The sequence below is a fragment of the Taudactylus pleione genome, unplaced genomic scaffold (assembly GCF_031769625.1).
Source record: "Taudactylus pleione unplaced genomic scaffold, aTauple2 ptg000422l, whole genome shotgun sequence".
Lineage (NCBI taxonomy): Eukaryota > Metazoa > Chordata > Amphibia > Anura > Myobatrachidae > Taudactylus > Taudactylus pleione.
Window position 1 is genome coordinate 1,868,681 of NW_028284824.1, and position 27,800 is coordinate 1,896,480.

The 27,800-nt window shown below is 43.2% G+C and overlaps 1 protein-coding gene across 2 annotated transcripts; it reads left to right on the forward strand.

Annotated features, from left to right (window-relative positions):
• Window positions 1-27,800, forward strand: PFDN1 (prefoldin subunit 1). Of its 2 annotated transcripts, none has more exons than XM_088447170.1 (4): window positions 1-106; window positions 22,290-22,456; window positions 25,853-25,937; window positions 27,522-27,800. In XM_088447170.1, exons 1-4 carry the CDS (start codon window positions 71-73, stop codon window positions 27,603-27,605), a joined length of 372 nt encoding a protein of 123 aa, XP_088303296.1. In that variant the 5' UTR covers window positions 1-70; the 3' UTR covers window positions 27,606-27,800. The 2 variants fall into 2 exon arrangements, with proteins under 2 accessions (XP_088303296.1, XP_088303297.1); XM_088447171.1 differs by lacking the exon at window positions 1-106 and adding an exon at window positions 113-206.

The window sequence follows — 27,800 nt, forward strand, 5'->3', positions numbered from 1 at the left end:
GTTGTTGAGGCATCATGTGCCCGGCAGTATCACTGAGGCTGGGCACTGCGCATTTGTCAGGGGAAGCAAGATGGCGGCGACCCCCGTGGACCTGGAGCTGAAGAAGGTATAAGCTACATGCTGGCCGGTCTTACACTAACACACCTATATAATACGGGCTTTATCAGTAATCGCAGTTCCCAAGCAATGGTCGGGATGGTATTTTCGTAAGTTTAGATTTGCATAGTGGAAGTCCATAATTATCATATTTTGTATATGTATTATCGCTATTAGCAATACTCTGTTTTACAGCAGGAGTCAGTGAGAATGGGCCAGATGATTATCACTTTCTGTAAACCAATTTGCCAGTAAATCTTTATCATCCGATTGTGATGCTTAGTAATATATGTTATGTAACTGTAAGCCCATGAGGTTTTTCTGCAATTGCTTTGTACTGATTTGGTGATAATACATTCGACGCAGGGATCGATCCCACAATAAGGTGTTCTGGAATACCATGTATGGCACATGATTATGGGGTCAATTCAGTCAGCTGCCATGTGCCGTACATGGTGTTCCGGAACACCACATTGCGGGATCCCTGCGTCGCTGGTTTGCTTCGCACCCGGTGCGCTTTAAAATCAGCGATGTAGTGGCTGCTGTAACTGGCAGATATGTGCACAGCTGAACATCACTTGGGGGTCTATTAATGTACACATGAAGTGGCTACTAAAATATTTTCACTATATATCACATTGGTGTGATATATAGTGGTTTAGTGGCCAGTCATGTACACTTACCTCTCCAACGTCTTCGGGCGCTATAAAGACCCTCCGCAATCACTGGACACCAGTGAGAAAGAATACAGACATAACAGGAGCCCGATATGTCTGCTCTTCCCTGCACATGCCCCGGCGTCAGGGCCGGCTCTAGGGGTGTTCCACCTGTGCAGTCACACAGGGGCGCCACCCATAGAGGACACACCCTTCTCCAACATCCCGTTTTCAGCGGGACTGTAGTGTCCCTCTGTTCCACCCATGGGCCGAAGTGGCTGGTCAAATCGGGAGGTTGGGGACCCCCACCGCTGCAGCTATGTGGTGGTGCCGGACCCCGGAGACTCGGAATGGATGTTCGGCTTGCGGTCCAGATTATGTCATCTTTAGAAGGCAAATCTGTACCGCAGGAGAGGAACGGAAAGCTGAGCTTTCCGTTCCTTTATGAATCGCACTCGTCATACAGTAGTTTGGCGATGCAATGCAGGCATGGAGCAGGGGTACCACTGGAGAAGTAATACATTTCTCCACAGTAAACGTGCTCCATCAATTGCACGAAGCAGAGAAGAGCTCTGATTTCAGCTATTAGAGCCCAATTGATTTGACCCCCTAAAACTAGGCACGTAATTGAATAATACTGAAAAGACTGTTTTACTATTACCACAGAAAATATTTTTCAGGCCACTTTATAAGAAAAAAAAAAAAAAATGTCACCGATGCAACTAAGCGATGCTTACCTCACCGGTGCAACTAAGCGATGCTTACCTCACCGGTGCAACTAAGCGATGCTTACCTCACCGGTGCAACTAAGCGATGCTTACCTCACCAGTGTTACTGACCACATCACTGGCCAGTCAGTGCAAATTTGAATGGAAAAAAAGTTTATTAATGGGAAAATTGATTTATTTTAGTGATAATTGTTTGTAATATAATTTGTCACTTTTGCCATCTTGAAATAGCAGGAGCCATCGGATGGACGCACTTGTTAGATTCTCGCTAATATCTTGCTTCCTGTTAGCTGCCAGCATTAGACTCTGTTAAATAGTGAAAAATCCTAATTCCTTTGAAAGCCGTTGTCTTTATCAGCATTATTGGGTCTATTTATCAAGCAGTGATAACCACTTTTTCAGCAATTTTAGGCAGGAATAGGGGTTATTGCTGCTTCTCTACACTTAATCAAGAGGCATATCATGGTGAAATCTCAGGTTTTTCCAGTGGCAGTTTTCTTTTTCTTGCTCCTTAACAGGCTACGAGGGCGACTAAGGCATTTAGCTTTTCCTTGCTTGTGGTAACTTACCATCTCAGGATGGCGTTATGCTTACTGGGGCCGCAGTTGTCCAGACTCCTATTGAAGTTGAACTACACATACATGCCTTATTGTCTTGCAAATATGCAGTAGGGAAAATGTTGCACATCCTACTGGGCATGCATGGGATTATAGGATCACGGATGCGCAGTATAGGCAAACCGTGAACATGCTTATTGGACATGTGCATCCAGGACTTCTCTGGCAGGTGAAAATTTGATAAGTAATGGCGCCATCATATTCTGTATTGCTGCGATGTGTGTTAGCACAGAGAAAGCGTAGGGATTAATTAAGACTCATGACTTTTTGGAGTTTAATAAATAGACTTGTTAGCCTGGCTCCTTCACTCTGTCCCCCGCAGGCTGGGAGCCATTGGTGGGTAAGGAGGCGGGTCATCACTTCCACTGCACATGTCGATCTCTGGACATGCCACAGCCGATTTAATATATAGATGCTGATGGCTTCGGGAATCAGTGTATTTGAGGATTGGCTGAGGCTTTCAATATAAACCTCATGTTTTCAGATTCAAAAAATGTATCTGTATGATATAATTTGTTTATGCTTTTCAGAGGAATGTGTTCAGCCAAATTTGAAACACAGCAGTTTAAGAAAAATAAATGTTGACTTGAAAAAAAAAAAATTATAAAAAAAAAATCCTCAACTTTTTCAGCAATGTAGGTGTAAAGAAATGCAACATCGTCATCTATGAGCAATACCTGCTGTGTAATCATCTTCCAGGCCTCCCATTACACTTTGTAAAAATTTATTTAAGTAAATCATGGGGGACCCTCTCAGCTCCTCAACACACCAGTATCGTTTGCAAAACTATTTGATTATTCTCAGATACTGTGTTTTTATTGGTGGTGATATTGGCAAACTGCTGGACCAGGTTGTGGAGAAGTACTAAGCCTTGGAGAGTAATAAAGTACCAACCAAACAGCTCCTTTACAGGCTGTGTTTGAAAAATGAGAGGAGCTGATTGGTTTGTACTTTCTCTCTTCACTTTACCTCTCTCCAAGACTTAGTACATCTACGCCTATATGTTTTTTACAGATACAATGTGACTCTCATGTAGATGTTACTTTGACACGTACACCTAAACATTTTTTGCAGGCCAAGTATAACCCTTCATGGCAACCGTATTCTCCGATGGCAGTGGCCTCTGTCAGCAGGATAATGTGCCCTGCCACGCTGCAAAAATTGTTCAGGAATGGTTTGAGGAACATTACAGAGTTCGAAGATCTCTGTATGTATGTGTGTGTGTGTGTGTGTGTGTGTGTGTGTATATATAGATCCAGCACTCCAGAACACAGTAATATTAGCCAAGGTGCCTATCTTAATAAAATATATACCAGGTAGCAGAGGTGGCACCCAGGGACTTGGTATTTAGAAGAGTTTACAACGTTTCGGTTTATCACAAAACCATCTTCATTGATACAATTCAATAAGAAAAGTGCTCACCTTATATAACCCCCACTCTCCTGAACACCTCCAGGTTCTATCCATTATCACTGGCCAAGCTGCTCTCCCATCGGCTCAGGTCACACAGGTGCGTCTGCGTCACGCCCATGGCAACACTTGCTATGATGGGCGGATTTTTGGCTAGGAATCACGGTGGTACTTCACAATAAACAAACATAACTTCCCTGGGAACTGTTGACAAACAGGGAAGAATTAAGGGCTCCAGCTAAATGCTGAAATCCAAATACTGGGCGCTTGGCGGTGCATCACACAGTATCAGGAAATGCAATGTAGCTCACTACTAGAAGTGATTGTAACAACCCCCATGTTAAATGTACACAATATGTGAGTCAGTGTGAAACCACATACCCGCACACCCAGTGACAACAAGGAAATACATAATACTTCATGTCAAAAAACATATAGAAAAACAGATACTAAAGTTATCAGAGAGGTCAAACACAGCAAATACTCTCAGGCAATTTAGTAAGTACATTATGTACAAACAGATGAAACTGGGCTGTGTAGAACTTACCCATGCACAGACAGAACCATAAATGTAATCAAGCCCATTGTATCATACTAGAAATAGAAAAGTGTATGTGTATGTATATATATATATATATATATATATATATATATATATACACACACACTGTTATATATATATATATATATATATAACAGTGCAGAAACTCAGTACTATCAAGTAAATAAAGAATGATTTTAATAACTCACAATAAATGTGACAATTACACATATATAAAATTCAATATAAAAGCAGGAATATTCAAGATAGAGCTGATACCAGTGGCAAAAATGGTAATTATAAGCCCATATATATCATAGCATACATATTATTCATTAATCAAATTTCCAATGGGAATTAGTCCGTGTAAGCTGAAATATTGAAAGTTCTGCCCTCCACAGGAGGTCTCCTACGGTGCTTATCCAATAACCGGAAAATATCCCAATGTAAAAAATGCTGATTGTATGAGCAGACCAGTGACCGTGAGCTGGAAGTCAGTAAAAGGTGAGAACTGTATATGTGCAGTAAGCTCTCGCCTATAGATGGAATGATCCAATAATTAGCAGGACTGCGTGTATATTCCAAATGCAGCAGTTGTAAACGCCGCGACCACCTCCGATTGTCCGGCTAGCGCGTGGACATGAGTCGCAGCTTGTCTAGCTATGCGGTGGACAAGTGGTAACATGCAGAGTCCCGTTCCGGTCCTGGTAGGTGATGACAATCTGAATTGTTGGCAATGTTGCGGCCAGAGAAAAAAGCCGTCAGCAAGTGAAACTGACACCAGTATATTCAGTCCTCCTGCAAGGTCAGTAATAGCGGCAGTGGCTGACGCGTTTCCCCGTGTCTCCTCCCACGGCTTTGTCAGAGGCATATGCCACTTGCTCCAAACATCAGATTTAAATAAGACCACTAACAAGCAGATCCATTTCAGTTGTAACTAATTGACTAATTTGTTTCAAACAGTCTGGTTTGGCCCCATGTATTTAATTGAAGTGTCTAGAGACACTATGTTTTAAATATTTGTTTATAATGTTTCGACGATGCTCCACAAAGCAAAGCTTTACGGACCTTGTTGCCCGACCCACATATATTAAATTGCATTCGCAGTTTAACATACAAATATTGAATTTCGAATCACCATTAATATGTTTCAATCTCATACATCTTATCCTCACCATTACAGTATACAGATTTAGTGTTATTGGAAACGCAGCGACAAGTAGTGCACCTGAATTTGCTGCACTTTAAGAAACCTTTTGGTCTATTTTGTAGCCAATTTTTCGTAGTTGAATTATGCTCTTCTAGGGGTTTCAAAAAGTTAGGCGCCAATAGTGTTTTAAGAGACTTATTCTTTTTGTAAATAACAACCAAAGGTTTTTCTGGGATGCATTTTTTTTTTCAAAATAGCATAATGTTTTAAAATACTTCAAGAACAAGGGGTCCCGTCTGCGCCAAAAGATTGTTCCAAACAAAGAAAAGTCCTCCTTCATCCACTGACGATGTTTCTCCAAAGCATATAAGTGTAAACAGGAGAAAAGAAAATATAGACACTAATTAGGAATACGATCCTTCCAGAATCACTTCAGATAGAGAGAATTTCCCAAATGACCAATGAAAGGTATTTTTCAGCCAACACCTCTAAATTTCTCCAGTGGTATACGGAAAAGGAAAGCCACCTCTGTGTATATAGGCAATTTTCAGTATAGGCTTACATTTCATGCTTACATAAATAAACATGTGACATGCTCATCAAGGTTTCTTTTGTGGAATCCTCCTCCTTTCCACTTCAAAAGAGTGCATATAAAGAGAGGGAACAAACTCCAGATGTATAAAACAACCTTATATTTATTGGTAAACAAATAGACTAAAACAGAATGAGGACATCCGTACCATCACACTTGTACAGTCCTGTAATCACCCCAAAGATGTAATAAAGACCCTGGTTCAAACAGGGATGTCAGTGGGGCCGGCCCCAGACGGTAGGCGTTCCCATGTGAACGCCTCCGTCTGGGCAGCAACGCCCCCGGCACGCCCACCAAAGGGGGCGTGCTGTCACTCACCATCGACAGCACGTCCCCTTTGGTGCGAGACCCATAGCGACAGCTTGGCTGTCGCTATGCGGGTCTAGCGCATGCGTATGACGGAGCTCACTCCGTCGTGCGCATGCGCACTAGGGCACCACTGAATTAGGCCCATAATCCATTATTTGGATGATCTGTTGCTCAAGGCTCCATCGGTATCTCTTCTATCAGATCATGCCTTACTGACCTATCACACTCTAACCCAACACGGTTGGATAATCAACTTCAAGAAGTCAAATCTCAATCCGTCCCAGAAGCTTCTATTTCTGGGCATGATAGTGGATATGGAATCACAGAGGATTTTTCTTCCAACAGCGAAGGCCAGGGATATCCGGTTGTTAGTTCAGCTAGTCCTCAGTCCAAAGAAGGTGTTAATGCCTCTTTGTCTGCGTCTCTTAGGAAAGAGGGTAGCTGCTTTCGAGGCACTACAGTTCGGCCGATTTCACTCCAAGGTTTTTCAGCTGGACCTGTTGGCACGGGGCAGGGTCTCATCTGCTTCTGCATCAACAGATCCGTCTGAGCCCGATTCCCAGAATGGCCCTTCTCTGGTGGACGTAATCCACAAATCTTTTAGTGGGTCGGAGATTCGGAGTGTGGGACTGGATCATTGTAACAACGGATGCCAGCCTCTGAGGATGGGGAGCAGTAGTCCTCAATTGCCAATTTTAGAGGGTCCCCTTTAGAACAGAGATGGCCCATAAATGCATTGGAACTCAGAGCGCTTTACAATGCTCTGATAGAGGCAACCGAGTTTCTAAAGGCTCATCCGGTAAGAGTTCAGTCTGACAACGCGACGGCCATCGCTTACATCAACCACCAAGGAGAAACTCTGAGTCGCATGGCTATGCGAGAAGTAACTCTGATCCTCCGGTGGGCCGAGAACCATTCAGTAATCCTGTCGGCGGTATTCATCCCGGGTGTGGACAACTGGGAAGCAGATTACCTAAGTTGACAGGATATCCATTCCGGCGAATGGAAGCTTCATCCAGACGTGTTCAACGTGCTGATACGTCAATGGGGATGTCCTCAGGTGGACCTCATGGTGTCACGACTGAATTGTCAGCTACCAGTATACGTGTCAAGAACTCGAGATCCGCAGGCGGATGCAGTAGACGCTCTGACAAGTCAGTGGATCTACGACTTCGTTTACCTTTTTTCCTCCGATTCCGCTTCTTCCTTGTCTTCTAAAAAAGGATAAGACAAGCGACAGCCTCTGTAATTCTCGTGGCTCCGAACTGGCCTTGGAGAAGTTGGTTCTCGCACCTTCGATCCCTATTGTCAGACGATCCGTGGTCCCTTCCTCTGCGCCCAGATCTTCTACAGCAGGGCCCTTTCATACACCCCAACCTAGCACAACTGCGTTTACTGGGGTGGCTCTTTCGCCAGTTTCGACTGCGCATTATTATCGCATCTGGCGTGCTCATATCTCACCTGGTTTCTGCTTTTCCTTCAGACAGGTCTGGATTCTGGCCTTCGTCTGGGAACCTTAAGGGTGCAGGTCTCTGCCTTTTCCATTTTCTTTCAAGGGAAATTGAAAATTGGCCCTCATTCCTGAGGTGCAGATGTTTATTCAAGGGGTCTTGCTCGTGCAGCCCACTTTTGTACCTCCAATAGCTTCCTGGGATCTAAACTTAGTGCTTCTGTTTCTTCAGTCGCCCATGTTTGAACCTTTGGAGGAGGTTGATCTTCAGTACCTGTCTTGGAAGACTGTTCTCTTCCTGGCTCTAGCTTCAACTCGTAGAGTTTCAGAAGTGGGTGCTCTGTCTTATAAGCCGGACGGCAGCCGCTTTCCTTGCCAGGGTTGTGTCGGCTTTTCATATCAATTAGCCTATTGTGGTATCGTTGTTGGTGGAGGACTCTGGTGTTTCTTCTACCTTGGATGTGGTTAGGGCTCGCCGCATCTATGTTGCCAGGACAGCGTCCATCCGTAAGTCTGAGTCGTTTTTTGTCCTCTATGATGCTGTTCGGAGGGGTTGGCCATCGTCTAACCAGACTTTGGCACGTTGAATTCGGCTGACTATTCATCAGGCTTATGTTAGTGCCGACTGCCGGCCTCCTTCGTCCATTAGGCTCATTCCACACGTTCTGTGGGTGCGTCATGGGCGGCCGGTAGAGGAGCCTCCACATCACAATTGTGCCGTGCGGCCATTTGGTCTTCAGTTCACAGGTTTGTCAAGTTTTATAACTTTGATACATTTGCTACTTCGGCATCCCGTTTTGGCCGCCTAGTTCTGCAGGTGCCGCAGAGCGCTCCCGCCCGTGGGGAAAACTTTGGGACGTCCCCAGCGTAAGCACCTCCAGTGTCCCCTAGTGGATGAAAGAGAAAATGGGTGGATGAAAGAGAAAATGGGATTTTGGTACCTGCCGGTAAATCCTTTTCTCGGATTCCACAGGGGACACTGGACGCCCACCTCAGTGCTCTTAGCCTGCCTGTTTCGGCTTGTTCTGTATGTTGTATGATATATTGTGTGTTCTTCTCTCCTTTTCTTACTCCGCTTGTTCTCCATCTCCTCTCGGTCTTCATTTTCTAAACTGAGGGCTGATGGGGCATAGAGGGGGAGGAGCTTCACACTTCTAAATTATTTAAAGTGCCGGCTCCAGCTATCCACGCCTCTATACCCCAGCGTAAGCACCTCCAGTGTCCCCTGTGGAATCAGAGAAAAGGATTTACCAGTAGGTACCAAAATCCCATTTTTCTTTATCTCAAAGGAAAAACTGTTGTATTTAGAAATAAAGGCTAGGACCCGTATTCAATTTGGAGAGAAAAGTCAGAGGCTGGACTTTTCGCCGTCATCGGAGGTTTTGCTGTCGAAATATTAATTGCGCGTGCGTCCCCGCTTATCCCCGTATTGAATTCCAAATTGGTGAAAACGGGACCCGGTGAAAAAGAAATCGCCGAAAAGTCCTGTCATTTTTGGGGAAATCAGCCTGACACCCCCCAAAAGATGCTCTGATATAGGGGTTCACTATGGTACCCCCAAATAGCCCTGCAAAATCTATTTGGGGTCTTTGAATGGTGTCAATAGGTGCTGTTTTGCGTTTTTAAGAAGGTGGTGAAGAATAGCATTTAGGAGGCTTGTTTTTTTTTTTTTTTTTTTTGCCAAAATAAGTAGTCCCATCAAATTTGGGGTACTTGAAAATGGGTGCAAGCATATTTTTAAGTGGCTAAAGTGAACTCGTAAAAATTGCACCTGCCGCAAACACCTGTTTTTTGTTCCTTTTTGTTACGTAATCCACATCTTCTTCCTCTGAATATTACATCCCTTGTTCTTTTTGGGGTACCTAATAATTGATATCTGTTTGTTTTTAACCCTACTAGCAGTAGGATGAGAAGTGGTATTATGTTGTCTATATTTAGAGAAATGGAATGATTCACGTGATGGTGTATTAAAGTTGTTATTATTATTACATTTCCTCAACCGAAAGTGTTTCCTATATTTCCTTATATCCCCACCTTTGTAATCTTCCAGATTTCTTAAATTTCTTTTATTTATTTTCAATTAAGCTTTTTTCAAATTTGTCAACACGCTTACTTATTTATTTATTTTTTATCTAATTCAACAAATCCCATTTCAGATTGGTGTGGTTCCAATATATTTTTGATGTCAGCGATTTCTTTCTGTATGGTTTAGTTTTTTTTTCTCTATATTTTATAACCATTTTCATCAGACTAAAAGAACAATTATCCAAAATAGAATTCCACTCCTTCTGTAACAATTCATCCTCCTCAAATATGGAGGGTTTATTTAATCGTAATCCTCTCAGTATCATGTTATCGACCTATTTCTGTAGATTAAAACTATCTAGCCAATGCTTGATTTCAGATTTTAAAAAGGTCTTCTAGATGGTAAAAGGTTTTATTTAATGAGTGTAAATCAAAAGGGGTGGAATCAATAGAGCCATTTTCCCAATTGCCTTCTAATAGATCTATTGTCAAAGTAATTAATACAATTCATTGTAGCAGCCAGAGAGTATAACACAAAATGGTGAATAAACACAAACAAAACCAGAAATATAAAAACCCTTAAACAGGCGCTAACAAGTGATTAATTGATTAATTTAGTACTGGGTATGCAGCTGTGAGGAGTGGTGTCAATACTCCTAAAGAAGTTCAGGAGAACTATTTTTTTTTTAATTTATATATAATCATATGGCACGCCCAGAGATTTTTTAAAAACCGGGTTAGTGCATCAGAAATAAATCACCCGGCACACCGAGGAAGTGGTTCAACATTTCATGACCATCATTTCGTCAGGAACAAACAACATATGCAAAATACATACCTTTTTATAGAGACATATTCACCACGTGCATTCCGACCACCACCCCCACTGGACGCCTGATGACGTCGTCAAAGCACGCGCTGGTGCCGGCGCCCCGGCTGCCCAGGGGGGCGTGGCCATAACATAGCGTGTACCCATCACCAAGGAAACCTATCAAAACAATGAAAAATTAACAATGACACATACTGTGGAAAACCGTAAACAGAACTAACAATAAAGGTAATATTGGCAGCTACAAAATGAACTGCCTGTGTAGTCCTTTGACTAAACAGACTATAATAGAACAGCTTCAGTCAAGCTAGTGTGAGGGCTGTCTCTGCATCTAAGTGGTGCCATGAACAACATGGGTAGTAGCAAAAAACAATAAGGGGAAACAAATAGGTGAGGGATGGCCGCAGCATGATAATCAGTGGGCTGGGGAAGAACTAAGTCATGTGTATGCAAACATACATAAGGAGGCCAAAGGGCAAGTCGATAGTACCAGCCAACTAAGAGTCACGTATCGCCTATAACAAGAAGCATAATGGTGACACAAAGTTGCAATTTACTAAAGACAGCAGCCCAATGCTAATTGCTCATTCAAGCCCCACGGTGACACAGTTTGTAGTTCGTGAATCCAAAAAGCCTTTTTCTGTAGCAAGGCTTTATCTCGATTTCCCCCCTCTCAGACTTGGGGCTATCCAGTCAATCATTTTATATTTCAGGCTCGCTAGAGTGTGCCTGCAGTCTCTAAAGTGTCTGGCGACTGGTAAATATAGGGTTTCCCCTCTAAAGCTTGTCTAATAGAGGAACGATGGAGCGTCATGCGTTCTTTAAACATTCGGGATGTTTTGCCCACATAAAGTTGTCCACAGGGGCATTTGATGTAATACACCACGAAACGAGGAAACGAGATTTCTTGTTAAAAAGTGTTGGAGCTTGCAACATTAAACCTGTGGCATCATTACGAACTAGATAATTTTTAAGGTTACGACCTCGCTTGAAACATGGCAGTAATTGCTTGTCTTTTAATGCCGGTATTTCAGGATCTTGATTGATAAGGGGCCCATGCGGTTTTAGCTACTTGTACAATTTGTTTGCTTGCTGTCGAGTACTCATTCACCCAAATAATCTTGTCACTTGTGGTTCTAGTAGAAGTAGATGTTAAAGTGCCTGCCCTTGGCAGAACTAAAACTTTTTCTTTAGCTTTTTTCAATGTCTTGGGGTTGTAACCCCTAGCCGAAAATGTATTGAATACCAGATCAATTTGTTTGAGAGCATCACTAGGGTCACTACATATTCAATACACCCTTAAAAATTGAGAAAAGGGCAAGCCTCTTTTTAGAGGTTCTGGATGATGGCTGTTGGCATCCAAGAAAGTATTACGATCAGTAGGCTTTAAGTATACTGATGTATTGAAGTTGCTGTAATTTTTGACTACCAAGACATCCAAGAAATGCAATGAGGAGTCACTGATGTCAAATGTAAACTTGATGGGTGAGTCCAAAGAATCGATCTCATCCATCATATAAATAAATTCTTGCTTGGCGCCTGCCCAGAGTAAAAAAATGTTGTCTATGAATCTTGTGTAACCACTGATGTGAACGGCTCTATTAGGGGTTGACGAAAAAGGTCCCTCTCAACCTGGAACATATAGGCGTTCGCAAAGCTGGGGGCCACACGAGCCCATTGCACACCCCAGCTTCTGGGTATAAAATGACCCATCAAATAAGTAATTCCTGGTAAGTGTGTGACCTCAATGAGTTGCATAAAGAATTCAATATCCGGACCTTGATATTTGGGATTGTGGTTTATCAACTGTCTGGTTGCTTCTAAGCCAGCTTGATGTGGAATGCTGGTATACAAGCTTACCACATCAACCGTACACAATAGATGGTTATTTAGAATCTTGTTCCAATCTTGCAATTTTGATAAGAAAGCAGTCGTATCTTTCAGAAATGTGCCTTCAGCTTGTATAACTGGTTGCAAATAATGATCCAGAAATTGAGAAACTCCATAATAAAGGGAGTCTCTGGCCGAAATTATTGGAAGTCCCGGTGGGTTGGATAAAGATTTATGGATCTTGGGTAAGGTGTAAAGTAATGGTACCACGGGGGTGTCTTGCTTCAATCCTTCAGCAATTTTTTTGCTGATGATACCTTCTGCAACAGCTTCTGTTAAAATGGAGTCCAATTCTTTTTTAAATGCAATCATGGGATCTTGGGGTAACTTCTCATATACCTGTGTATTACTAAGTTGGAGATAGATTTCTGCTTTATAGCAGCTCAAGTCCTGTAATACTATTCCCCCTCCCTTATCCGCCGAACGGATGATTGTCTGTGCAGCCTTCTAAATTCTGTAACTCTTTAAATTCTGCCGAAGATAAATTCTGTTGAGTAGAATGTGTTTCAGATTGAACTTCTTCAATGGCATGGGTAAGACGGCAAGAAAAGTTCTTAATTGAAGGGTTCGAGGAGCTAGGGTCAAAAGTGGTTGCTTTTAAGAAAGGGAGTGCCTGGCATTCCCCCGCTATTCTCGCCGAAATGTTCTTTAAGATGAAGATGCCTATTTAATCTAATACATATCAATTTTGTACCTAAATACATCTGGTTTATTGGTCGGAACAAAAGATAAACCGAGGTTAAGAACTTTCACCTCCTCGGTGGTAAGATCGCGGGAGGAAAGATTGAAGACCGAAGTCTTTTTTGTTACACTTTTTCCTTTCCGTGCGCACTGCCCTTCCCTCCTGGTCGGGTTTCTGGGGGGTCTCCTTTTGCACGGGTCACTATCCCTAAAGGGGGTTTCTGGCTTGATATCAAGGAGGTTACCTCGGCACATTCTCCTTCACTAGATGTGGCTTCTGCGCTGGTGACTGGTTTCAAACCTAGGTTTAGACTTCCTCCTGGTAGCAGGCGCTCTATAGGGACCTGGTTGCCTAGGATTTTTTATATTAACCCACGAGTATACTCTGTGCTCTTTGTAGTCTCTGTTGACAATGGTTAATGTATTCTTTTTGAAATTGGTGAGATTTCAAAAATTTTGGTCTTACACTTGTCTACTGCTGCTGACAATTCATCCAGCCAGTTTCTAGTAGTGTCCTTTTTCAGGGTATCGAGATGACTTTTCAAATGCAGCAATCCTTTCTTTTGTCATTTTTAATTCCCTTGTGCTTTCCTCAATGACTAATAAAATAAGGTCAAAAGAACATTTGTTTAAAATCGCTGCCCACTTCCTGCAAAAATCCTGATTAAAACGGCCAATAGTGGGGATATTCCGTATTCTAAAACCACAGGGAATTTTCTTTTCTCTCTAGTAGTCGGAGAGACTTACCCCGTGGAGAAAAAAATCCACCTCCCTTTTGTGCAAATTCAATAGTTGCAAATATCCTTGTTCTGCAGTTATGCCACATCCCGTGCTGCTTAGCTGTCCCTTGAACAAAATGTTCTCTGCATCGGCGTTGGAGTATGTGAATTGTTCTCCCAGGGGTAGACTAATACTGGTGAAGCCGCTGACATCTGTAGCCCCTGTTGTTATTGACATGGCACTTGTGCAAACACACCGCAGTGCACAAAAGAAAAAAAGGGAGGGGGGATATACCTGAGGAAAAGGTACTGGTAATATAAACTCTCCAAAATCAATAAATCCAAATGTGGGTGTCACGGCCAGGGTATTTCAGCATGGCGCTAGGCGAGTGTTACCTGTGAGGTCATTGTGGCGCGGGCTGTCTGGTGGCGGAGCTGGTGTCTGGCGGGGGGCTTTGGCTGCGCGCGTTGTTGTGCGGGCCTGTTGTCACTCTGCGCTGGTAAGGCCTGGCGGCATCTCCATTCCGTTTGGCATGGGCGCCACCATCTTGCCTTCTGGCCATGTGATACGGCTGGCCAATCCTGGTGAGTCACATGTTCCCTCCGGCCAGTAACAGCACGGCATGGGGTATTTAGGAAGTGTCAGTGCCTTCCTTCTTTGCCAGTGCAACGTGTATCTCAGCCTAGCTGAGAGGGAGTTCTCTGTGGTTATCCTGTTCCTGTGAATTCGCTGTCTGCCAGTCTGCCTGTCAGCTCCTAGCTCTCACTGGACTACCCCGCTTCCTCCATCACCCTTGCCCATACCTGAGTGCCTGAGCCTGCTGACATCCTGCGCTTCAGTTCACTACCTGCATACCTGGCTTGATTATTTTCAGTTCACTACCTGCATACCTGGTTTGATTATTTTCAGTTTCACTACCTGCACACCTGGACAGCTCTAATTGTTTCTACTTGGACATTAACCCTTTTACTCCCACCACAGAACTCTTCTGCACATTTATATATTCCTGGACTTTTATTTACTGCCACATTATATGTCTACTCAAGCACTTATTAAAAATCCTAGTTTTATTTTCAAATCTGCTTCTGTGATCGCTCCTGCTACCAAACCGGGTCCACAAACAACCCAGAACATAAGTGGGTGCCAAGCTGAATGAGAGTAAAAGATTCCTCAAATATACAGTCCAATAACTGCCAGCACTACACTGACACAATGTTATAATACTCTGGGTGCCCCTCTGGAAGTAGGTAGAATATAGACAAAATATCAGATGGCACTCCCAGAGATTTTTTAAAAACCGGGTTAATGCATCAGAAATAAGTCACCCGGCACACCGAGGAAGTAGTTCAACATTTCATGACCTTCATCAATTCGTCAGGAACAAACAACGTAGACAAAATACATACCTTTATAGAGACATATTCACCCCGTGCATTCCGACCACCACCTCCACTGGACACCTGATGACGTCATCAAAGCACGCATCAGTGACGGCGCCCTGGCAGCCCAGGGGGGCGTGGCCATAACATAGCCTGTACCCATCACCAAGGAAACAAGGAAGCCTATCAAAACAATGTAAAAATTAACAATGACACATACTGTTGACACCGTAAACAGAATCAACAACAAAGGTAATATTGGCAGCTACAAAATGAGCAACCAAACAGTTGATAACCCAGAATCCCAAATATCAAGGTCCGGATATTGAATTCTTTATGCAACTCCTTGAGCTCACGTTTACCCGGAATTACTTCTTATTTGATGGGTCATTTTATATCCAGAAGCTGGGGTGTGCAATGGGCTCTTGTGTGGCCCCCAGCTTTGCGAACGCCTATATGTTCCAGGTTGAGAGGGGCCTTTTTTTGTCAACCCTTAATAGAGCCGTTCACATCAGTGGTTACACAAGATTTATAGACAACATTTTTTCACTCTGGGCAGGCGCCAAGCAAGAATATATTTATATGATGGATGAGATCAATTCTTTGGACTCACCTCATCAAGTTTACTTTTGACATCAGTGACTCGTCAGTGCATTTCTTGGATGTCTTGGTAGTCAAAAATTACAACAACTTCAATATATCAGTATACGTAAAGCCTACTGATCGTAATACTTTCTTGGATGCCATCAGCCATCATCCGGAACCTCTAAAAAGAGGCTTGCCCTTTTCTAAATTTTTAAGGGTGTATCGAATATGTAGTGACCCTAGTGATGCTCTCAAACAAATTGATTTGGTATTCAATACATTTTTGGCTAGGGGTTACAATCCCAAGACATTGAAAAAAGCTAAAGAAAAAGTTTTAGCTCTGCCAACGGCAGGCACTTTAACATCTACTTCTACTAAAACCACAAGCGACAAGATTATTTGGGTGAATGAGTACTCGACAGCAAGCAAACAAATTGTACAAGGGGCTAAAACCGCATGGCCCCTTATCAATCAAGATCCTGAAATACCAGCATTGAAAGACAAGCAATTATTGCCATGTTTCAAGCAAGGTCGTAACCTTAAAAATTATCTAGTCCGTAATGATGCCACAGGTTTAATGTTGCAAGCTCCCCAACACTTTTTAACAAGAAAACCAGGCAACTTCAGATGTATTGGCTGCACCACATGCCGATACCTTGACACAGGGGATTATTTCCATCACCCTAGATCTGGAAAACTGTACAAAATCAGATTCCCGCTGACATGTACTTCTCGCTTCCATCAAATGCCCCTGTGGACAACTTTATGTGAGCAAAACATCCCGAATGTTTAAAGAACGCATGGCACTCCATTGTTCCTCTATTAGACAAGCTTTAGAGGGGAAACCCTGGATTTACCAGTCACCAGACACTTTAGAGACTGCAGGCACACTCTAGCGAGCCTGAAATATAAAATGATTGACTGGATAGCCCCAAGTCTGAGAGGGGGGAATCGAGATAAAGCCTTGCTATGGAAAGAGGCTTTTTGGATTCACGAATTGCAAACTGTGCCACCATTGGGCCTGAATGAGCAATTAGCATTGGGCTGCTGTCTTTAGTAAATTGCAACTTTGTGTCACCATTATGCTTCTTGTTATATGTGATACGTGACTCTTAGTTGGCTGATACTATCGACTTGCCCTTTGGCCTCCTTATGTATGTTTGCATACACATGACTTAGTTCTTCCCCAGCCCACTGATTTCCCTCGCCTATTTGTTGCCCCTTTTTTTGTTTTTTGCTACTACCCATGTTGTTCATGGCACCACTTAGATGCAGAGACAGCCCTCACACTAGCTTGACTGAAGCTGTTCTATTATAGTCTGTTTAGTCAAAGGACTACACAGGCAGTTCATTTTGTAGCTGCCAATATTACCTTTATTGTTAGTTCTGTTTACGGTGTCAACAGTATGTGTCATTGTTAATTTTTCATTGTTTTGATAGGTTTCCTTGGTGATGGGTACATGCTATGTTATGGCCACGCCCCCCTGGGCTGCCGTGACGCCTCACCGGTGTGTGCTTTGATGACTAGGCATCCAGTGGGGGGTGGTAGTCGGAATGCACGGGGTGAATATGTCTCTATAAAGGTATGTCTTTTGTCTATGTTGTTTGTTCCTGACAAAATGATGAAGGCCATGAAACGAACCACTTCCTCGGTGTGCCGGGTGATTTATTTCTGATGCATTAACCCTGTTTTAAAAATATCTCTCTGATTGCCATCTGATATTTTGTCTATATTCTACCTACTTCCAGAGGGGCACCCAGAGTATTATAACATTGTGTCAGTGGAGTGCTGGCAGTTATTGGACTATATATATAGATATAGAACACAGCGCAGAAACTTATGGCCAGATTCAGACCCGGTCGCAAGCGCTGAGCGCTCGCAACTGGGTCGATGTTTGCCCACTGGGCATGCGAAGGACGCGGCTAGCGATGGGTGCTCCATCGCTCCGGGTCTCGCACCAATAGCGGGGAGCTGTCGATGGTGATTGACAGCTCGCCCCGTTTGGTAGGCGGGCAGGGGGGGTGGCTGGCCAAACGGAGGTGTTCCCGAAGGAACACTTGCCATTTGGGGGCGGCCCCACTGACATCACCAGTGATGTCAGTGGGAGAGCTTCCGGCTCTATTAGAGCCAGAAGCTCTCTGGGGCTTGTGGCCACGAGACCCTACCACAAGGGTCTCGTCGCAAGCCCGATGGTCGCAATTGTCTTGACCATCGCGACCATCAACCTGGTCGCTCGCAATAGCTGTGGGTGGTCACCACAGCTATGCGGGCGGCCAGGAGGCCGAAAAAAAAACGCCCTGATTTAGAGCGAGCGCTCGTTCAGATTTAACATCAGATTTAAATAAGACCACTAACAAGCAGATCCATTTCAGCTGTAACTTTTTGACTGCTTTCATGCTTATTGGGGCAGTGTGGGGCTGTTGAGATAACGCCGGTGGGGGTGGCTGTGGCTCCAGTGACACATGAGGGGCCACTGCAGTGGCATGGGGAGAGAGGGGGGGCTGCAATGACACATGAATGTGGGCTGGAATGGCAAGGGAGGGCGCTGGAGTGACACATGGAGAAGCTAAAGTGTGTATTATGTGAATCTTGCTTTTTCAATGTATTTTATGTAGTTCTGGATTTCAAAATGTATTTTATGTGGCTCTGGCTTTTTCAGTGTATTTTATGTGAACGTGGCTTTTTCAATGTATTCTATATTGCTCTGGCTTTTTCTTTCACTTCAACAGTGAAAAAATTATATTGGGAAGATTATGTAAATTGTGTATTTTCAGTGTGCTGGGCTCATCCCCAGCGTGACTAAAAACGGGGGTGTGACACAAGTTCATGCTCCTGCAAATGTCATACCAAAGGTGTGTGCACAAAAATGGGGCATGACCTTGTCACAGCTAAGCCATGCTCCATTTTTGCTCGCACATGCTATCTCCTCTTTACCTTGACTATGGATATTTATTGGCTCTTTGCCTCTGATACCCCTTTCAGACATACGACCCGGGAAATTGCCTGCTCAGAACCGGGAATTTCTCCTGTGCAAATTCCCGGGTATTTGGACGAGACCCCTCTTTCACACTACAGCTTCAACCGGTAGACCCCTTTCAGACATAAGCAGGGTTTTTCTGTTTTCTACACAGAAAAACCGTTTTCTCATTTAAAGTGAACGCTTTTTGGCACACATTAATGAGGTCATGCAACATTAATTCAACGGTGTAACTTGAAAAAAATTATGGCACAACATTTGTGTTTTCAAAACAAAGTTTTATTTAATAAAGGCCTTTATTGCCACTCCTCTCCTGTCCCCTCTCACCAATTCCAGATCGCGGTTCTGTTGCAATATGTGCAGTATATCCGGCGTCTCTCTGGCTGCTGCTGTCTTCACCATGCAACAGGCAGCCGTGGCCGGCCAATCAGGAGCTGTTTGATGAAGGCCGGGAGTAAATTCCTGGGTAGCACCATTCAGACATGAGCTGGGAAATTCCCTGGTCGATTGGAGGGTCGGCTACCCGGGTGTACCTTTTCAGACATACACGACATCCCTGGAATTTGGCCGAGGCAGGCCAAATTTCCGGGAATCTCTGTATGTCTGAAAGGGGTATGACTGGTTGGCTACCCCTGGTCTAGTGGATTTACCCAGGTTAAAGATGCAAGGTCTTCCAACGTAGTTTTAAAGATGTAGCTTCATCTTTATTGTGATTGATTTAGTTTTAAATATTAAGATGTGCAGTGAATTGCTGAAGAAAACATCATTTATTGCACCATTTATTATATACTTATTTTATTTATCTCAATTTACAATTTTTTTTTTATATTTGTTTACATGGTGAGCTGACAGCGTTGTTCATTCCTTTGTTGGTTTATCTGTGTTTCGTGCATATTTATCAATATTTTACAAAAATGTGAAAACAGGTGTTTTCACACCTTTTCACATTATTTTTGCCAAGCCCTTAAATTTGCAATATTTTAGTAAGCAGATCGCATTTCCCATACTTATAATGGGAAATGCCATCTGTTTCAAATTTACTAAAATTGTGAAAAAATACTGGAAGGGGGGCTCGCGATAATAACACAATCTGGAGATGGCGGTAAGGTGGGTTCCCCCTCTTCTCACCTACTCTAGCTCAGCCTTCCCTGTCTGCTGACAGGGAAAGCAGAGCACGGAGCAGGCTTCTGTGATCAGCCTGTGTGTCTGATAGACCACAGGCTGATTACAAAGAAGAAAAAATAAATAGAATATAAAACAAAAAAGCTTACCTTCACCAGGGTCTAGTGATCGGTGAACTCCTCCGTGACTCTGGTTAGCTGATCGGTTTGCTTCTGCTCCATGCGAAAAATACCCTGAGATGTGTGGGGAGAGGATTCGCAGACACACAGCTTTCCCACAAGCTCTGACCTTGCATGAGATATTTTAAACATCCTTGCAATGTATTCAAATATCGCATTGCGAATTTGTCCGATATTCTCACATCCCATATGCATCTGAGATGAGGATTGTGATAAAGGTATGCAGTTGGGAAGCCGGTGGACCTAATCCCGACAGCCGGCTTCCCAACTGCTTAATCCCGGCGAGGGTTAAATGACAGGCGTCTAAATCTAAACGCCTGTCATTTTACCGATGCCGGGAGACCGGCATCCCAATCGAAGGGATGCCGAGCACGGATAGCCGCCGGGGGGTGAGGGTTATGTTTAGAGTTCCCGGGAGGGACTTAGGGTTAGGCACCCCTCCGGGAGGTTAAGGTTAGGCTAGGGGGAGTGAGGGTTAGGGTTAGGCACCCCCGGGGGGGATTTAGGGTTAGGCATCCCCCCAGGGGGGATTTAGGATTAGGGTTGGGCACTGGGGGGGAAGGTTAGGGTAGAATAGGTTAGTGAATACTTACCTGGGGACGATTGGGATTTTCATCCATGTCGGGATTTGAACCGCCGGGCATGGGTCCGGCAGTAAATCATACCGATTCCGTGATTAAATATGCCCTTTTGAGAGGGAGCACTGTTGCTTTTTGAACAGCAGATCCAATTACAACTTAATTGCCTTTTAGGAGTTTATTCTTTGTCTATGTAGTAGTCTCACATTTTTCAATCAAAAGAGGCTTTAGTATGATCTTGATAGAAAATGTGAAACTGACACCTACAAGACAGATCCCTGGCTCTGAAACTATTTTCCAGGAGAGAAATTTTAAATCCACAAATCCCAAGGCTCAATTGGAAGATGCTGTAAAGCATTCAACACAAGATTAAGATCACATGGAGCAGGGTGGCAAAAATGGAAATTTGTACTTGCAAATATCACCTGCAAAAATAAAGCCGAGTACACACTGGAGTGGTGTCTGGCCAATAAGCTGTTTTGTAACAACCTGTCACCTACATCGCTCAGTGTGTACCAGAGATTGCGAGCTCCCGCTGTCTCTAGCGACGGTTGCCAGGTTTGATGTGCTGCACATCAAACCTAGCGATATCGCTAGCACCCAGTGCATCGTTAATGAATGCCCAAACGATGATCATTCCATTGTTCATTAAAGTTGTCCAGTGTGGACGCACAATCACTGTTCACGGGCATTCGTTCCAATGTCGAACGAATGCCCATCGCTGCAATGTGTACCCAGCGTAAATGTCTGGACCACAGATCACCCAGCTAGGTTTCTTTGGAAGAAGACCTCAAGTGACAAGACTCAGAGCTTCAAGGAGCTAAGGGGGAAATTCACTAAACATCAGTGTGGCCGGGGGTTTAGAAACCGATGGGACCCGCCAGACCAAATATTGGTGACTGGTTCTAAGTCCAAAATACAACAGTCGTTTTGACCTTCTAAACCAAACCCACCATAGATTCCTGTTCATTTCTAACCCCCTTGTACACACAGGATGATTTTTAGTTGTGAAACGAATCGGAACAGCAAATTGTCTGTGTACGCACTAATGTTCCCGCTAGACTGCGGGAAGGGCAGAGTGTGGAAGGTCCGGTCAAGGAGTATCTGCGCCTGCTGAAGGCATGCTCCAGAAAGAGATCGTGACTGAGTGTGGGGAGAGGGCGTCTCATTGACACCCCCCCCCCCCCAATTCATCACAGGGGCGTGTCCAGAACTTATGTGCGGCATCTATTCACCCGGCGGAGATGGCTCACCGTAGCTTTTCCCACCTGCGGGATACTGCGACCTGCGGATGGTAAAGGCACAGGGCAGGCTATTTTAAAACAGCCTAGTGGGAACACTACAGGCTAATCTCAAGACTCTGCAAAGAACACCATGCTTCTGGATGTGGGTGGAACGATATATCGGGTGGTCGTACACCAGATTGTGCAGTGTGTATGGACCGCCCGATATATTGTCCAGCCGCATCTGCCGTCGCTGGGTACACACATCATCTAGGGTGTACCCGACTTAACCCCAAATGCATCTTGTGGGTTAAAAACTCTTTACTTCTGCCTCTGCTAAAATAGATGATGAGAAATGATGCTTACCTGTGCATATTAAATTGATACAGAACTGTCATGTATGCACTGGTGAATGAATTCATGTTTTACTGTACTTGTAATACTAATGGTTTCTTTTTATATATTGTTTTTCTCCATACATCTCCATTAAAGTATTGTTTAAAAAAATATGGTATTTTATGAATGAAGTAACTGATAAATATACTTTACAGGCTTTTACAGAACTTCAGGCCAAAGTAATGGATACACAACAGAAGGTGAAACTAGCGGATCTACAGATAGAGCAGTTGAATAGAACAAAGAAGCATGCCCATCTTACTGATGGTGAAATTAAGACCTTGCCTGATACAACACCAATGTATGAAGGTGTGGGAAGGATGTAAGTCAAATGTTTTGCAAGAGCTTCAACATATTTAGGGTACTGGATTTAAGAGGATCTGTCCCCTCTGGCACAGAAATGATTTTGTTAACTACAAGTATAATACAATACACATACACTGAGTGATTCAATTATTTTGGGTGCCTGAAACTGCGGTCTAAAGTGATTGGAGCTATTCAGTTATTTGCGTGACCAGTAACGCGCAGGTTGTGACTACCACATTCTCTGCTCCTGTGCTATGTCGGTCCTTTCACCTGTATAGATAGTTTGGTCTGATTTCCACCAGTAAGTGTTAAAGGTTGGCGGCAGCAGATCTGCAAAACAATTACATACAGCAGGGGGTTGAATTGGTTTTAATGATTGCACTAAAACATGTGGGGTGGGGGGGGGGGGGGGGTTCACCATACAGGTATGTTATATTCTATATGCTGTCTCTTCATTTTGTATTTTTTTCCACCAGATTTATATAATTCTTTGTAAATATTATATAGTTAATCACATGCTGGTGTTTTCCTTAATGGAAAATGTGTTTTACTATTAGCAGCTGTTCTGCAGCTTTTTGTAAATACCAATTAGAAAGCAGTGCCCAAGATTGCTGCAAGTATTCCTGTTACAAAATTAAAGTCTAAAGTACAGACAAGTTTAATATGTATTCCCATTTATCCGATCCTGATATCAAATAAGTTTTTTTTATTTTAGGGTTTAAACGTGTTTTTTTTGCCGCATGTGTAACTGTCTAGCAATTCAAAACATTGGAAGTAATGCTATTTTTATTACTTTAGGTAACGTAATAGAGGTATTGAAAAGTAGCAGATATTAATAGCATAGTGACTCATAGGTTGAGACATTAAAATGTGTCTGAGTAGAGACACTTTTATATTTCTAGAAGAGCACGCAGCGCTTTGAACTACAGATTCCTAGAAAAGCTTTGCAACTCCACTTGAATCTAAATATATATATATATAATGTGTATGTATATATGTGGGTGTGTATATATATATATATATATATATATATATATATATATATATATGCACCTACCTATCAGCCATAACATTAAAACCACCTGCCCAATCTTGTATAGAGCCCCCTCGTGCCACTAAAACAACTGTGTCCCTTTGAGGCATGAGACCTCTGATGATGTCCTGTGGTATCTGACACCTAAGACGTTAGCAGCAGATCCTTTAAGTCCTGTAAGTTGTGACGTCGGGCCTCCAAGGCTCGGATTTGTTTTTCCAGCACATCCCACAGATGCTTGATTGGACTGAGATCTGGGAAATTTGGAGGCCAAGTCAACAACTTCAGCTCTTATTCATGTTCCTCAAACCACTGGTGGCAGGGCATATTATCCTGCTGAACGAGGCCACAACCATCAGGGAATACCGTTGCCACGAATGGGTGTACTTGGTCTGCAGCAATGTTTAGGTTGTATGTGTCAGAGTAACATCCCAGCAAAACTTTGTTTAGAGCATCACACTGCCTCTGCCGGCTTGCCTTCTTTTTATAGTGCATCCTGGTGCCACCTCTTTCCCAGGTAACGACGCACATGCACCCGACCGTCCACATGATGTAAAAGAAAATATGATTCGTCAAACCAAGCGACTTTCCTCCATTGATCCATGGTCTAGTTGTGACTCTCACCTGCCCATCGTAGGCACTTTCAGAGGTGGATAGGGGTCAGTATGGGAACTTTGATTGGTCTGCGGCTACGCAGCCCCATGTGCAGCAAGCTGCCATGTACTGTGTGTTCTGACACCTTTCTATCATAGCCAGCATTTGTGCCACTGTAGCTCTTCTGTGGGATGGAACTAGCCTATGCTCCCTAAGTACATCAGTGATCCTTGGGCGCCTATGACCCTGTCACCGCTTCACCGGATGTCTTTCCTTGGACCACCTTTAGTAGGTACTAACTACTGCGTAACGGAAACATCCCACAAGTCCTGCAGTTTTGGAGATGCTCTGACCCAGTCGTCTAGCCTTTACAATTTGGCCATTGTCAGAGTTGCTCAGATCCTTATGCTTGGCCATTTTTCCTGGTTCCGACACATCAACTTCAAGAACTGAGTGTTCACTTGCTGCCTGCTATATCTTACCCCTTGATAGGTGCCATTGTAACAAGATAATGAATGTTATTCACTTCACCTGTCAGTGGTTTTAATATTATGGCAACTTACAGGACTTAAAGGATTTACTGTAAACATCTTGGAGCATGTTTGAGCGGACACTAGCTGACTGATGTTGCTGTTTATTGACTAGTGTTCAGACATTTGATATAAATAACTTAAGCTTACTGTTCTGCACCATTAGGAGGTAACTCTGTGTTGTGCGCCTCAATAGTGAAACCATCTCTCAACTTTGACAAGAAAAATCGGCTTCAAATTGTTTTCCTGGCAGAACAAGGCATGACTTTCAGTAATATTGCGTTGAAACGTAATCCATATTAATCGTCAAGAATTGTGAAAAAATACACACTGTTACTATGGACGATCTTCTATGATCAAGGCTCCAAAGGAAGACAAGGAAATGTAAAGATAAGGTGCATCAGTCTTGCAGATCGGCACCTTCCCTCTCCCCTGAACTTCTGTCACAATGGATAACAAAGCCAGGTGTTTGTGTCTGCACACGTACTGATTGTAGCTGTTTGCAATCAGTTGGTCTGAGCGGTTACAAAGCAAGAGAGATAATGCCAATTCACCATGGCTAAAGAATATTAGTCGTGGAGTAAACCTTTTTTCTCTTTAATTTTTGCTGATTTGGAAACAAAGGAAGCCCTTACGCGAGACATTTTACACATGAAGGATTTTGCCTCGGTGGTCATCTTCATATCGATCGAATGACTAATGGCCAAAAATATTATGAAGTTTTCTGAAGCAGGATGATTTCTTCAGCTAAACAGATGTTTCTGGAAGGTGAATTTATTTTTCGAGATGATGGCGCACTGTCTCATCGTACAAAGGTTGTGGAGAAATGGTATGAGACCCATCCTATAGCAACATGAATTAATGGCCAGGGCAATTACCAGTCCTCTGTCTGATTAAGAAATTGTGGCAAAATATTGGCTACAAGATCTCTAAAACCAAAAAAGACTATTTAAGCTCTTTATTGCTTCATGGAATTGGATAGTCACCACCGTTCTAATGGATAACCTTGTACAGTATGACGAAATGCTGTGCTTCAAATATCCAGGCTAAAGGGTGGCAAATTAAATATTAATAATTTCAATATGTACGTGCAAATATTTAATGTTTGTGCTATTCTGTTAATGCAATTTGTTGTCTTCTGACTTGAAAAAAAAAAAAAAAAAAAGGAAACCTGTCTGTGTAATTAGCATATTTATGTATTACTGAATCAGATAATGTTAATTTTCTAGTTATACAAATTTCTTTTGTTTTCTAGGTTTGTTCTTCAAACTAAAGGAAAAATTCACAGCCAATTACTGAATAAACAAAAAGTAGCTGATGAGAAGATTGCAGAGCTGGAGGTCTGTATTTATCCCACTTTGTAAGCGTCCTAAACGGCCTTTGGTTCTACTGCGCTGGTCAGCAAATAAAGAGCAGCAGGAAACACATTTGGGCCAATGCAGAGTTGGATATAAATTGCTTAAAAGAAATAATGCGTATATTCATCTATTTACAAAGCTGTGCACATCTCCAAATGTTCTCACCGCTGTGTGTACAGACGATGATTAATAGCTACAAGTAATCATCGTCCGTAATTGTACCGGCCTTATACTACGTGAATAGGCCTCATTTGCGTAAGCACTCATTTCCCGAACTTTGCCTAAGTGAGAACGTTCCTCTCCTGTTTTACCTCGTGTGTAGATGCAATGACAATGCTATGACTGCATGGCCATATGTGTGTGCTCATTTATAATAATGGGTGTACCTTCAACTCTACATAGGCCCTATTGTGTCTGCTTCAGATAAGTGTAATTAATATCAGCCATATTTAGTGTTCCCACTAGGAAGCGGGGAGGGCAGGGCGCAGGCTCGTGGGGAGGGCATCTTCTGCACGCGTCGAAGGTGAGTGCGCTCCCGTAAAAAGGGTGTGTGGCCGATTGGGGAGGGGGTGTGTCCTTGTGACATGCCCCCAATTCGTCACCCTTGGGGGCATGCCCAGCATTTACGGAGGTGCTGGGCTTCCCCCAAGCGCTCTCATCATGGTGAATGCACAGCGTCTATTCACCCGGTGATCGGTCACTGCAACTTTTCCCACCCGCGGGACACTGCAGACCGCAGGTGGGTAAGCGTAGGGCAGGCTGCTTTAGCGGGGCCGCCGTTAAAAGGGCAGGTTGCATTTTGCCCTTTTAAAATCTAGCAGGGTGCGACGACCCGCTTGAACAGCCTAGCGGGCACACTACATATTAGTGCAAGATTGATATCCTAATATCTGACGAGAGCCCCGGTGTAAAGGAAGGATTGTGCCACAGGGGAGTCTGAGGGGAAGGGTACTTGGAAAGAGCAAATTTTTTATTAAGAGTGTCCCATGTAGAAAGTGTTAAAGCTACTGCCAGCATTTATTTCACTTTTAAAACCTGACACACATGAACTGCACTAGCAGTGTTGTAATTGGTTCAGGTGTGTACTACAAGCAGAACTGCCAAGAGAAGTTTGGAATTGTATAGGATATATTACGTAGTCATCCAATGATCATAGCGTATTGCACAATGAGTTCCCGTGACAGATAAAAATAATAAAATAGTGACCTGGGATTTTGGTGTGAAATGGGTATTAGTGGAACCAATGCGAGACAACAACTTTGCAGCTTCTGATGAACAGGGTTCCCAAACATACCTTACCCTACCTTACTTTAATGAAGTAAGCAGGAGTGATGCAGCGCAGTCCTGTGGATAAAGGAGGGAAGCCATGTGATGGATACTGCACATCCCTCCTTCTCCCTTGTGCTGTAAAAGCAGCATGACCAGACAGTAGGCCATATGGTATAGTGGGAAATGGCCTGATGAGCTCAAAGCAGCTCCTATATATTTTGGTCAGATATATGGATCATATAAATCACAGTGCACTTTATATGAGAGATTTACCTTGTTTTTTCTTTTGTTATACAGCAGAAAAAGTCTTATCTGGAGCGAAGTGTGAAGGACGCTGAAGATAACATTAGAGAAATGTTAATGGCCAGAAAAGCACATTAGCAGCAGTATAACAGTATAAGTATTGTCTGGAGTATGACATGATTCAGAAGCTTTTCTTTTTTACAGATGTAGGCACAGTTGTTTTGTGCCTTTTATAACACTTTGTTTACATTAAGTTCCTGTCTGCATATATACTTCATATTTAACGTGATCAGTAAACGCTTTCATTAAATATGGTGACTATCTTGATGTATT